This window comes from Sceloporus occidentalis, unplaced genomic scaffold (assembly GCF_023333645.1).
Source record: "Sceloporus occidentalis isolate IW3139 unplaced genomic scaffold, rSceOcc1.0.p SCAF_3, whole genome shotgun sequence".
NCBI lineage: Eukaryota > Metazoa > Chordata > Lepidosauria > Squamata > Phrynosomatidae > Sceloporus > Sceloporus occidentalis.
The window spans coordinates 249747646-249760380 of NW_028316983.1; the positions used below are offsets into that span (position 1 = coordinate 249747646).

The 12735-nt window shown below is 52.3% G+C and overlaps 1 protein-coding gene across 1 annotated transcript in view; it reads left to right on the top strand.

Annotated features, from left to right (window-relative positions):
- Window positions 1-12735, top strand: part of LOC149317796 (microtubule-actin cross-linking factor 1, isoforms 6/7-like) — a 50344-nt gene that overhangs the window by 4511 nt on the left and 33098 nt on the right. The window contains exons 4-9 of the mRNA XM_089518418.1: window positions 3276-3435; window positions 5746-5830; window positions 7119-7360; window positions 7499-7525; window positions 7958-8077; window positions 8275-8382. Of these exons, the coding sequence (XP_089374544.1) occupies window positions 3276-3435; window positions 5746-5830; window positions 7119-7360; window positions 7499-7525; window positions 7958-8077; window positions 8275-8382 (742 nt within the window). The remainder of the gene's footprint in view (window positions 1-3275; window positions 3436-5745; window positions 5831-7118; window positions 7361-7498; window positions 7526-7957; window positions 8078-8274; window positions 8383-12735) is intronic.

Sequence of the window (12735 nt, forward strand, 5' to 3'; positions counted from 1 at the left end):
AGCAAGCATGGAGTGAGAAGGGTTTCTCAGAGACCAAGGAGATGCGTACCTGCCTCAGGAAGAATGAGATGTGTGTAAATACATAAACAGGCCAGGTGTTCTTTCCCCTGGACCTCCCCCAGTTTGTAAAAGTGGTGGTGGGGCAGCTGGCCAAATGGGTGAGTTGGGTAGCAAAGGCTTTTTGCACTAGGGCCCTCAGACTATCTGAAAGGCCGTATCTCCAGATACCAACCTGCCCATGCTCTAAGATCTTCAGGGGAAGGCTGTCTCTTGGTGCTGCCACCATTTCAGGAGACAGGGCCTTCTTGGTGGAAATTGAACGGTTTTTTAAGTTACTATTTCTGGAAGCCGCTTTGGACCCCACTCCAGGAGAAAGGCGATGAAATAGATAAACAGGGCACATTCCCACTGTACTACAAGAGTTTGTGGGGGAAGTCACATTTTTCCTGAGCTGCTCCGTCTTGGATGCATGTCTCGCCAGTCCTCATGCAAAGCGTTGTTAGTTGTGGCTGCGTCTCAACTTGAGGGATTTCTGGGTGAGCTGGATTACCTAGATCCCTTTCATTCTGGCTTCAGACCCGGGCAATTTTCATCCCCTCGCTGGATGATCCGCCCCAGACAGAGTGCGGGACATGTGTCCCTGTTGGTTCTGCTGGACTTCTGGGCAATGACCAGTGCCACTGAGTGGGGACCTCCTCCTTTGGGCACCTTAGAGGGAGAGAGGGGCCAAAATCCTCTGTCTGGACTTCAGCCAGGGCGAGACTCCATTCGGTCAGCATAAGAACCTTTCGGGGCAGGAGGGGCTTGGCAGTGCAGGGGGATCAGAAGAGGAAGCCTTCCTTGTGGCCAGAGGAAGATGCCCAGCCCGCTCCAGAAGTGCTCAGAGGCCAATAGGGCCCTTCCTATGCACCCCTCTTGCCGCCTTAGTGCACAACCATTTTACTCTGCCACCCTTCTGCTATCTATGCTTGGCAGGATTGGGGCATTGCAGGCGCTGGTTTCCCGGTGGGTCCCATCGTTCCTTCTGCTCAGTGGCAGGGCCTTAGCATCTTGCTGCTCACCTTGTTTGATCTAGAAAATACTGCGGGGCATCATTCAGAGTTTGGGGGATAAACATCACCATTATACGGATGTCACCCACGTCCATCTCCTTTTTCAATCTAAATCCAAAGAGTCTGGTTTAGTTCTTTTTCAGTAAAGGCCCAGATAAGGCGAGCAAATTGCAATTCACTTTACTGAGACCAGTTCTTGGTTAGTGGAGAGACAGATCAAGGAACAGGGATTCCATCTGTGCTTTTCATTCCCTTTCAAACACCAGGTTTGCTGTTTGCGTGGATTGTTGGAAACAGCCGTGAACCTGGACGTCCACACTCCAGTTAAAATTAGTGCATCGGCTGCCCTTGTCCCCAGCTCAATGGCCACTTTAGTGACCGACTTCTTAGTTACATTCTGTTTTTACTCCTGTGTGGCGCTGCCTTTGTAAAGTATTTGCAAACTTCACACGGTCCAGAGTGCTTTGGCCGGACAGTGAACAGAGGCTGTTTAGGAGGAATGATGGTTCTCTTGCTGCCACAAACAGCTCTCCGGCTGTTGTTTGGTTCCCAGGCCCAGAGCCGAGTGCGGGTGGTGACTTCTAAAAAGAACCCCCCTGCGACTTGGGATGTGGGCTAGTTCATATTTCTTTCTTATGACTCTTGACATAAGGTCTTTTCAGGGATGCCTTTCTCTCAGTCCTGCTGCAGTCCTTGGAGGCACGTTTGGTGGGAACTTGAGAGAGGCCCTTCCCAGGGGTATTCCCAGCCTCTGGAAGCCCCTGCCCAGGGAACCAGAAGGAGCCCTTTATTATAAAATTTATTTCTGTGCCGCTTCTCCAACGATCGAAACGGCTTACACTACAAATATCGATACAATACAATAATACAAACATGGGACAAAGGCCTTTCGATTCAGATCAGTTTTTCACCTTTCAGTTGGGCAGCTCTCCAAGAGCGCTCTGGATGGCTGTGTGCTGTTTTTGGCTATTCATTGGTGTGTTTTTAATCTGTTTTTACGTTTCATTTGTCTTCAGGTTTTGTTTCTGTTGCCTGCCTTAAGTGCCGTTTTCTGGCAATATACACCTGTTTCTGTTTGTTTTTCTATTTAAATAGTCATAACTGTTTCTTCAGGGGCTCCTGTATGTAGAAGTCTCTGTCTTCCCTTGTCCTCCTCCTCCGTGGTGTGTTTCCTCTTTTCTGCCGGCTCTCTTCCCTTCCCTTGGAATTTGTCCCCTGGCCTTGGACAGCCTTCTTAAGCAAATAAGTAGACCGAGAGCAGACCCGGGTTCCTCCTGTCGCAGGCGAGATGCGCAGAGTGCGCTTGTGCCGTGGGAGGCCATTAAGTTGAGGCCACCACCAGGCTCCATGTGTGACAGAGGTCCAGGGGGTCTCCCGCAGGACAGAGGTCACAGTGCTGCCCAACAGGGTCTTCTGGGAAGGAGAACTGCGTATTCTGGGGAGCTGGACTGCTTGGATGGCATACTGTGTCTGTCGTGAGGGGAGCTGTGGATGTGCTGCCGGTGACCCTCACATGCACCATTATTGTGCAAAGGGGCAATTGTGGGAAAGTGTTCTCTGACACGCCTTCTGTCTGGGCTCCTGGTTTGAGTTAAACTCCTTATCCAAAGCCGCTTCCATGCTGAGCCCTTCCTTCCGGTCCTCATCCAGACTCAGGAGTCATTAGCACCTTCTGCCTCCCGTCTGGGATCCTGACCCCCACCTCCTTGCTTGCCCTGCCTATGGGGGGGGGGACTAGCTACTTCACCTGCTCCATTGAGCTGTCCCTAGCCCACTTGCTCCCCACTATCTCCTCCCAAAACTAGACCCCAGTGTTACCCAGGAGCAGATGATGCTCCTTGAACTCTGTCCTGACTTTCCTTTCTGGCATTGTAGCCCTCCCCCGTATTGGTGTTCATGGCTTCCCCTTGGTCTTGGGCAGAGGGTTCCTGCCTCAATGGGCACCTGTGGAAGAGGATTTCTGCTCTGACAGGTGAAGGGCCTCCCTTCCCATTGCTGTCCCCTAGCCTTTGGCCACATCTACCCCTATCACCAAAGGCCTTCCTTGAGCAGCTCTGTGACCATGTGCCTGTGTGGCCTGGGCAGGGCAGGAGGGGGTCTTCTGGGAAGGAAGGCTTCTCCAAAAAGGGCCTCTATGGATGTTGTTGGGACAGAGCAAAGGTGGCTGGGAGGCGACCCAGCTCCTCTTCTGCCCTCCCTCCTTAGCGCCCCTTCTTCCAACAGGCACAACTCCTTGGAACGGATCCTTCCGGCCGCTCACGCCTTCCAGGGGTCAGTGGACTCTTTCCAGGACTGGCTTGGCCTCACAGAGAGGGAGCTGGCTCAGCTCTGGAGAGCCAACGGGAGCCTCAGCCTCGCCCAGGAGGCCTGCCGGGAGGTCCAGGTATGATGCGTCTGCCCCAGTGCTTGACCTGCTAGAAGCAACAGAGAGGGCAGAAAGGTCCGGCAGAGCAGGAGGATGGTCCCCAGCAAGATTGCCCCCTGGTAGGCAGACATAGGACGGGAGAGGCAAGGCAAGGCAGTGGGATGTGTGTGTGGATGGGCTGCATATGATGGTGGTAGGAAGAGGAAGGGGGGAATACTCTCTCTTTGAACTGGGAGACACACCACCCTGTCACCCGCCATCTCTGCAAGGGACAATTTGAGTCAGAAAAGCTAAAGCGCAGAATGAACTCAGGCTTGCTAGAGAGGTTAAGAACAATAAAAAGGGCTTTTTTGGATACGTCCGCAGCTAAAGGAAGAAGAAGGAAACGGTAGGACCACTGCGTGGAGAAGATGGCAAAATGCTAACAGAAGACAGAGAAAAGGCAGAATTACTCAAGACCTTCTTTGCCTCCATCTTCTCAGAAAAGGCAAAGGGAGCTCAACCTGAGGATAATGGAGCAGAGGACAGAATAGGGGAATTTCAGCACAGAATAAGTCAAGAGATAGTAGAGGAACACCTTGTTAATCTAAATGAATTTAAGTCTCCAGGACCAGATGAACTACATCCAAGGGTATTAAAAGAACTGGCAAAAGTAATATCGGAGCCTTTGGCAATAATAGTCTTTGAGGACTCCTGGAGAACGTGAGAAATCCCAGCCGAATGGAGGAGGGCAAACGTTGTCCCCATCTTCAAAAAAGGGAAGAAAGAGGATCCCAACAATGATCCTCCAGTTAGTCTGACCTCAATCCCAGGAAAGATTCTGGAGCAGATCATTAAACAGAGAGTCTGTGAACATCTAGAAGGCAATGCCATCATCACAAAAAGTCAACATGGGTTTCAGAGAAACAAGTCATGCCAGACAAATCTAATCTCTTTCTTTGATAAAATTACCAGCTTGGTAGATGAAGGGAATGCTGTGGATGTAGTATATCTTGATTTCAGTAAGGCCTTTGACATAGTTTCCCATGATATTCTTGCAAACAAGCTTGTAAATGGTGGGCTAGATAAGGCAACTGTTATAGGGATTTGTCATTGGTTGACCAGCCGAACCCAAAGGATGGTCAGCCATGGTTCCTTTTCATCCTGGAGAGAAGTGACCAGTGGGGTGTCCAGTTGGGCTCTGTCTTGGGCCCAGGGCTATTCCACATCTTTATCAATGACCTGGATGACAGAATTGGGAACATACTTATCAAATTTGCAGATGACACCAAATTAGGAGGAATAGCTAATACTCCAGAGGACAGGATCAAGATCCAAAATGACCTGAATAGACTAGAAAGCTGGGCCAAAGCTAACAAAATGAAATTCAACACAGAGAAATGTAAGGTACTGCACTTAGGGCAGAAAAATGAAATGCACAGATATAGGATTATGGGAGACACCTGGCTGAATGAAACTACATGTGAAAGGGATCTAGGAGTCCAAGTAGACCATAAGTTGAACATGAGACAACAGTGTGATGCGGCAGCTAAAAAGACCAATGCGATTCTAGGCTGAATTAAATAAAAGTATAGTGTCTAGATCAAGAGAAGTAATAGTGCCACTGTATTCTGCTCTGGTCACCCGGAATATTGTGTCCAGTTCTGGGCATCACAATTCAAAAAGGACATTGAGAAACTGGAGCCATGTGTCCAAAGGAGGGGAACCAAAATGGTGAAGGGTCTGGAAACCATGAAGCCCTATGAGGAGCAACTGAGGGAACTGCTGGGGATGTTTAGCCTGGAGAAGAGAAGGTTAAGAGGTGATATGATAGTCCTGTTTAAAGATTTGAAAGGATGTCATATTGAGGAGGGAGCAAGCTTGTTTTCTGCTGCTCCAGAGACTAGGACCTGGAGCAATGGATGCAAGCTCCAGGACAAAGAGATTCCAGCTCAACATTCGGAGGAACTTCCTGAGAGTAAGGGCTGTTCGACAGTGGAATATTATTCCTCGGAGTGTAGTGGAATCTCCTTCTTTGGAGGTCTTTAAGCAGAGGCTGGATGGCCATCTGTCAGGGATGCTTTGATTTGGATTTCCTGCATGGCAGAAGGGGGTTGGATTGAATCAGGGCCCTTGCGGTCTCTTCCAACTCTATGATTCTATGATTCTAAGAGGTTCCCTGCTGACCCTCAGGCCACCACTACCACTCCCGTGGAGCCAAGCCCAGGGTCCAGAGACCCCTCAGATGTGGCCTTTCTGCAAAGGCCAGGGTGAAGGAGTGGGATGGGGGCTGCTGCAGTCAGTTAGGGATGAGCCCTTGCAGCCCCTAAATGGTTTCTTTTCCTCCAGGATCTGTGTGAGGAAATACGCTCCAAGGCAGCTGAGCTGGACCGGGCCCTGGAAGATGGAGAGCGCCTTCTGGAGATGGTCTCAGGCAAGTGGGACAGGCAGGTGGCCCTTAGAAGGCCAAGTAGCTGCTTCTTCCAGCCGTCAGAATGTAGACCCATGCAATATGAGGGAGCTGATGGTTGGTGAGTGCAGCAAAAGGGGGTGGCTTGGTTCAGAGGGCAGGAGTGACCCCCCCCCCCCCGGATGTTCTGGCAGCAGAGCAGGCCATCTCTGGAAAGCCAAAAGACATTCAAGTTCCAGAGAGCCCTGCAGTGCCTGCCCAACACTGGGCTAGGGGACCCCTGAGCCCACTCCCAGGGCTTGGCCACCCCAACGCTAGTGGCATCTCCCCTTCCCTCCAGGAGCATATCTGGCAGAGGTCAGGACTTCCCTGCTTTCCCTTTGCAGAGGGAACCAGAAACCATGGGACACAAAGGTTGCTCTCAGGCAAACAAGGTCCCCAGCGAACAAGGTGCTGAACATGGTCCATCACTTCTTTGCCCCCCTTGTCCCGCTTGAGCTCGTCACTTCTCTTATTGCAAGTAAACAGCAGCTTTGGAGTGAGGGGCTGGGGCTGTTCTCACCCTCTATCATTGGATGGAGGAAGACATTCAGGGGCTGGAGTCCTGTGTTGCTCAAGGGCCCCAAAATAGCCCCTTTGCCCCCTCTTACGCCTCTCCTTTCCACCTGCCACCACCATCTCCTCCTCCTCCTCCTTCTGCCAGCCCAGGATGGGCTCCTGTGTGCCTCTTGGGAACAGGGCTCAGGCTCAGCCAAGCTTCTTCTGGAATGACCCTTGGCTGATAACAATCACAGCTCCCCACCCCAAGAAATGCTCCCCCCCCCACCACTGCTGAAGCCAAATCCTTCAGGGATTTTATAAGATAACTCCTTACTGCAGAGTTCAGGGTGCAGCTGAAAGAAAAACATTATCTTCTGGAAAATACATGTTTTTTTTTTGCTGGCACTGGAAACAAATGCCACAGTTTTTTATCTGTACCCACCGCATATGCCTCACACCTTCTTCAAAGGCACACCTCCTATTCCCACCACCTCCTGCCCCCCAAGGAGACAACGGCCCTGTCCCACCATTGGAATGGCTGCTGCTTCCCAAGGCTTTGCTGGCTTCCCCACTTGAGCATTTCCCAGCTGCTGCCCACATCTGCCTCTCCTAGTATAAGGTGGCCAAGTCAGTCTAGCTTCTCTTCTTCTGTATCAGACACAGCCAAATGGCACAGAGCAGGCCCAGGCCCTCTCCTGAAGGCTTCTTGGGGTGGGAGGGGGTGTTGCAGCTGATGCTCCAGGGCTGGGCTGATGCTGCGCTGCCCTTGCAGGGGAGGAAGCCCACCTCGTCCAGGAGAAGATGGACTCCCTGCGGATGCGGTTCCTGATTGTGAGCCAGAACAGTGCTGACATCCTGCAGCGCCTGGAGCAGACCTTGGAGGCCTCATCGCGGCTGGAGCCTGCCCAGGAGGATCTGGCCCTCTGGCTGGCCCGCATGGAGAAGGAGCTCTCCTCCCTGGGCTGTCCACAGGGAGACAAGCCCAACCCTATCTCCCTGGCAGACAGAGAGAAGGTAATGGCAGGGCAGCGCGGGGGTCCGTCTGTCTCCCGTTCCTGCTGCCCAAAACAGCTGAGTAAAGCACAGCAGTGGATGGGAAGTGAGGGGCAGTCCCCTGGGCTGGCTTGACCCATTTGCTCCTCTCCTTTCTAGTGCTTCCTCATCCCCCAGGAGGAGAGGGTCAGGTAGGGCAGTTCAGTGACAGTGATCCTGGGAGGCAGGGGGCAGATATGGAAGCATAGGGCTGCCTCATCCGCCTCTGCCTAGCGTGGGCCCTCTTCTGTGGCCCTGAGCATTCTCCGCTGAGCCTTTTGGGAGAGGAGCCTTCAACAGCCAGCTGCAGGCTGAACTGTCTTGGGCCTGTGGGATTCAGAGCCTCTGGGGCTCAGCCCTTTCTCCTCCCTGTGCCTGGCAGGGGATTTCTTTGATGGCCAGCTGGTCACTTGTCTATGTGTGGGGAGATGCTAGGCCCCCCTCAACACACCATTGGGGAGTGGAAGGTGTGAAAGAAGAAAGTCCCCTTGGATCAGACCCCCTCCCCACAAACACACACATACGACTGGCCCAAGACAGCCTTTCCACACCCCCATGAGGTCTCTCCTTCTCTCTCAGCTTGAAGCAGCTCTGCGATCAGAATTGGACCAGACTTCCCACCTCAGCACCCAGCTGGATGCGCTGGGCCAAGTGCGCCTGGAGGCCCATGCCATCCGCTTGCAGCTTGAGGACCAGAAGGTTGGTGCAGGGGAGAAGGGGCCACACTGGGAAGGCGGTTGGCAGCCATGAGCCCCAGTGCCAGTTTCAGGGGAACCCAAGGGCTCCCAGCCCATGCCACTCTGCCCAGAGTGATTCTGACAGGAACTCATTCCTGAAACCGAAAGCTGAAGGGAGCAGCTGCCATGTCTCTCCTCTCCTTTTCTCCCCGCACCCAGCTGGTTTCGGCAGAGATCATGCACCACCAAGGCCTTGTGGAACGGCTTGTACCCATCACCAGCCTGATGCTCAGCTTCTGTCCTCCAGATGTGCAGCAGCAGCTACAGGTGAGACAAGCGGGAGAAGTTGGTCTCTGTGTGTGTCTGTGCATGTGTCTTGAGTGCACCCAAGGAGGTGAGTGAAGGTAGCCTTCTGCAGTACCCCATTTGACCGACGGCTGTGCACCACTACTGTGCCCCCCACTTCCCTCTCCTTCTTCCCTCTAACCATGGTGAGTTTCTGAGTTGACCCCAGGTCACAAGGTGGGACCAGATGTGCTGAGCCCACCTCATCCCAGCCCCACATCCTTGAATGCTGTGGCTCAGACCCAAGGATTTCCCCTCTACCCCTTAGTTTGGCTTGGCTTAGCATCAGAGTGGGTGAGCAGATAAGAGACATGCAGTGCGTGTGTGTTCCTATTAGCCCAGCAGCCTAGTCTTGTTCATGGAATCCTGATATCAGCCCCCACTGGCAACCCTCTGACATTTTCCCCTCACTACTTCTGTTTTCCTACCCCTGACCCCCTGATAGTTTTCCAACAGGGAAAGGTGGGAAATCTGTTCCATGCCTTTAGGTTGGCAGCTCAAAGAGCTGTCTGTCTGAAAACTCCCACCTCTCTCTGCAAGGCAAGAGCAAGACCCTTCTTTTCACTCTCCTTTCCCCAGCAATTTAGGACTATGATCAGTAAAGGCAGAAATGCTGGATTCCTTAAAGCCAAGCAGGGCACGTTGTCCAGAGGCAGAGCAAAAGACACAATGCACAGGAGGCCATTGAACCCGTGGCCCACCCTCCTGTCCCCCATTGAATGGGGCTGTCTGAGGAGCGAGGCAGACCGGGTCTGGGAGGGACTGGCTGCAGCTGTGACTTTGCTCTCCTCATAGAGATATGCCATGTCATCAGGAGTGTGCCAGTCCAGAGATCAGTGAAAGGCTCCATTGCCCTTTGAGAGATGCCCAGGCATAGGTTAGGCTGGTAACCTTTCTAGTCAAGCCTCAACCCCAATGCCCCCCCCCCCAGGGCCTGCTGGCTAGTAAAATCCATTCCTCTGACCTGACAGATCAGCAAATCTATAGAGTGCCACTAAACTCAAATTCCGCAGAGAAGTGGGAGACTGCAAGAAGGATGGAGCCTTTGCCGCCTCTGTGCAGCTGGCCCTCACCTTCACCTGGGGTCCTGACCCACCCTCATTGCTGCGTGCCCCATCACCCTTTCCCTTTTTCACATGGCCCTTGGAAACCTCTCCTGATAGAGGTTCTTCTGGCTAACGAAGCAGAAGGCAGGGAAGGAAGGAGCAGGGGCATTTCCCCCTGGAGAGGATGCCGCCTGACCTCCCTGACCCTAAGTAGGCTAAGTCCTGGAATGAGAGATCATGCACAGCAGCAGAAGGAAAGAATTCTGCCTTTGGCACTGGCCGGCTGCAGCTGCTGGTCAGCATTGGCACTATGGGGTTGGCAGTTTGGGCCCAGCTTAGTGTGAGGCAACTTCCTGGATCCCTGCCTCCATTCTTTTTCTTGTTCTTTTTCTGTTTCTTTTTGGGTGGATTGGTATTGGCATGGCTCCTGCTGGTGTTGTTGACAGCCCAGATGACATAGAGAATTGGGAAATTGCTTTCTTTAGGGACAAATTTAATAATACTAAAAAAGGCACAAATGGAAATTTAGTACACTGAGATGCAACATCACAGCAAAAACACAACATTACAAAGGCTGACTAAAACACAAAAGGATTATAATACAAACCCAGGTCAGAAAAGAACCGGCCAGAAGCGGTGGGCCGACATCCTGCCTGGTGATGTCCAGTTGTGATGCTGTAATCCAACAACCAGGAGTAAAACAACTTGCAGGCCTGTGGATGCATGGACAAAGGGGGAGCTTTGACCACTGCAAAAACAGGGGGTTTCCTTGTTACACATCTCCTGCTTAGGACTTCCATGTGAGAAGGCCTTGCCGGCTGGAGGAGGACTATTTTAGTGACCTCTTGAAGGCATGCACCTTTCCATGAGCCCTATTCACACTTAAAGCTGAGCATTCCTGAATGCAGCCACTCCCCTGGGCCACTCTGCTTTTGTAAATGTGATTTCTTCTTCCTCGTGTCCCACAAGCTTGGTGTTTGTTTTATATCTGGCTGTTTGACTTGTACTTGCAAATCAAACAGAGCATCATTGAAGAAGATGCTGGTCGAACCCCTGGGGGTTGGCTCTTTTCTTGGAAGGGTTTATGCCATGATCCCCTGGTGTTTTAGTTGACTGTTGTAACTGAGTCCTCTCCATTGAGGCCCCCTTGTCGTGGGGAAGAGGCTTGCGCACCCTAATGAAGTTGTGAGCTATGCTGGCGGTGGTATAATAGCCACCTATGGGGCCTCCCATGCCAGACAGGTCACAACCGAAGGGTCTGACCAAGAGCGCCAAAGGGCAGAATGGGCTCTCTAGCCTTATGGCCACCATCCTAGGAGAAGGAAAACTCTGATCCCAAACCCGGGCAGATGGTGCTCGTATAACCCTGTAAGGTCAACCATCTCAGAGAAGGAAACTCTAATCAAACCTACGACCCGAGGACCTCGCTGCCACTGTCCATGCTTGTCAAGGCCTCAGCAGTCGAACCTCTGGTTTAAAGGGTGAGGCCAGTTCTGTGCATGCTGCGCTCCACCAGAAAAACCAATTGTACTGGCTCAAAGGATACATCCAATCTCCGAAAAAGCCCTGTAGCGATAGGCGAGGGATGAAACGGCAAGTGTAAAGATGCACTGGAAGCCACAGACCCAACCCTGCATGCAGGCGGTTCAGGACTTTGGTCGCTCGAGACTGACTGGGGATGACAGTCTTGTTCGGCAGCATCCTGAATGCCCAAGCAGCCTTTTTTAAGGAGAGCACTGCTAACTCCATATGGAGAGGGGCCTAGAAAAGGTGGCCTAAAGAAAGCTCATCCCCAACAACCCGGTTGGCTAGCCGCGGTCAACGGGAATCTTCTGATGCGGTCAAACATTGGCCGGTTACAGACCGGCACTTTAGTGCATGACGAGCACGCACTAGGGTTACAAAAGGGCAGTGCTTCCGCACCGCCCTAACCCTAGTGCATGCTCGTCACGCACTAAACGGCGGCGGCCCTTCCATACGGCCACCGCCGTGAGGACGTCACGTCCGCACCGCCTCTAGACGGGGCTGTGCGGACGTGATGTCCTTGCTCCACGCCAGGGCGCTTAGTGCGCCCTGAACACGGAGCACGAAGGAGTTCCGTTTCAGAGCTCCTTCCTGGTTTAGTCCGTTGGGCGCAGCCTTCAGACGGCTGCGCCCAGCAGACTAAAAGAGAAAGGGGCCAAGCAGCCCCTTTCTCCTTCTCCCCGTCGCCGCGGGGTGTCCTTGGGGCTTGAAGCCCCAAGGACACCCCTTTTCAGGCTGCGGGGAAGCGGCGTTTTGCTGCTTCCCCGCAGCCTGAAAAGCGGCGGATCGGGGCCTCAGCGGCTGCCACTCTGCACACTGAGGCCCCGATACACCGGGGAAAGGGGCGGGTGCAGACCACCCCAAATGGGCTGTCTATAACCTGCCAAAGACAAAGAGACAAAGGCACACACCAGCCTCCAAAGGTGCAAATAGATTAACGCTTGCATGCTGGAACATCAGAACCATGCAAGATTCTGCAGAAAGTGGACGTCCTGAGCATCGTTCTGCTCTAATAGCCCATGAACTGTCACAACTTAACATTGACATTGCTGCTCTTAGTGAAATTCGTCTCCACGAGGAAGGCAGCCTTAAAGAACACGGTGCTGGCTACACACTCTACTGGTCTGGCAAACCCAAAACTGAAAAACATCTTTCAGGTGTAGGCTTCATGATCAAAAATTCCATCGCCTCCAAACTCGAAACCTTGCCAACAGGACACTCTGGTCGCATTATCTCCTTACGCCTCCCGCATGTTGTTCTCTTCAGTATATATGCCCCAACTATGCAAGCTGACCCTGCGGAGAAAGACAAATTCTACTCAGACCTACACCACCTTATACAAAAAGTCCCTGCAGAAGACAAAATCATTATCCTTGGTGACTTCAATGCCAGAGTAGGAAAGAACCTCAAAGCCTGGAAAGGTGTTTTAGGCAAGCATGGTGTGGGAAACTGTAATGATAACGGACACCTCCTGCTAGAGTTCTGTGCAGAACAGCAGCTGACTATTACAAACACCATCTTCCAGAAGAAAGATAGCTTGAAGGCAACCTGGATGCATCCCCAATCCAAACACTGGCACCTCATTGACTATCCTAGTGCGCCAGAGAAATATTTGCGATGTCCGTCATACCCGAGTGATGCCCAGTGCAGAATGTCAAACAGATCATCGTCTCGTAAGATGCAAACTAAATCTTCATTTTCAGTTCAAACCTAAGAGGGGTGGCATCCTAAAGAGGAGACTCCAAGTCAACAATCTTCAATAAGC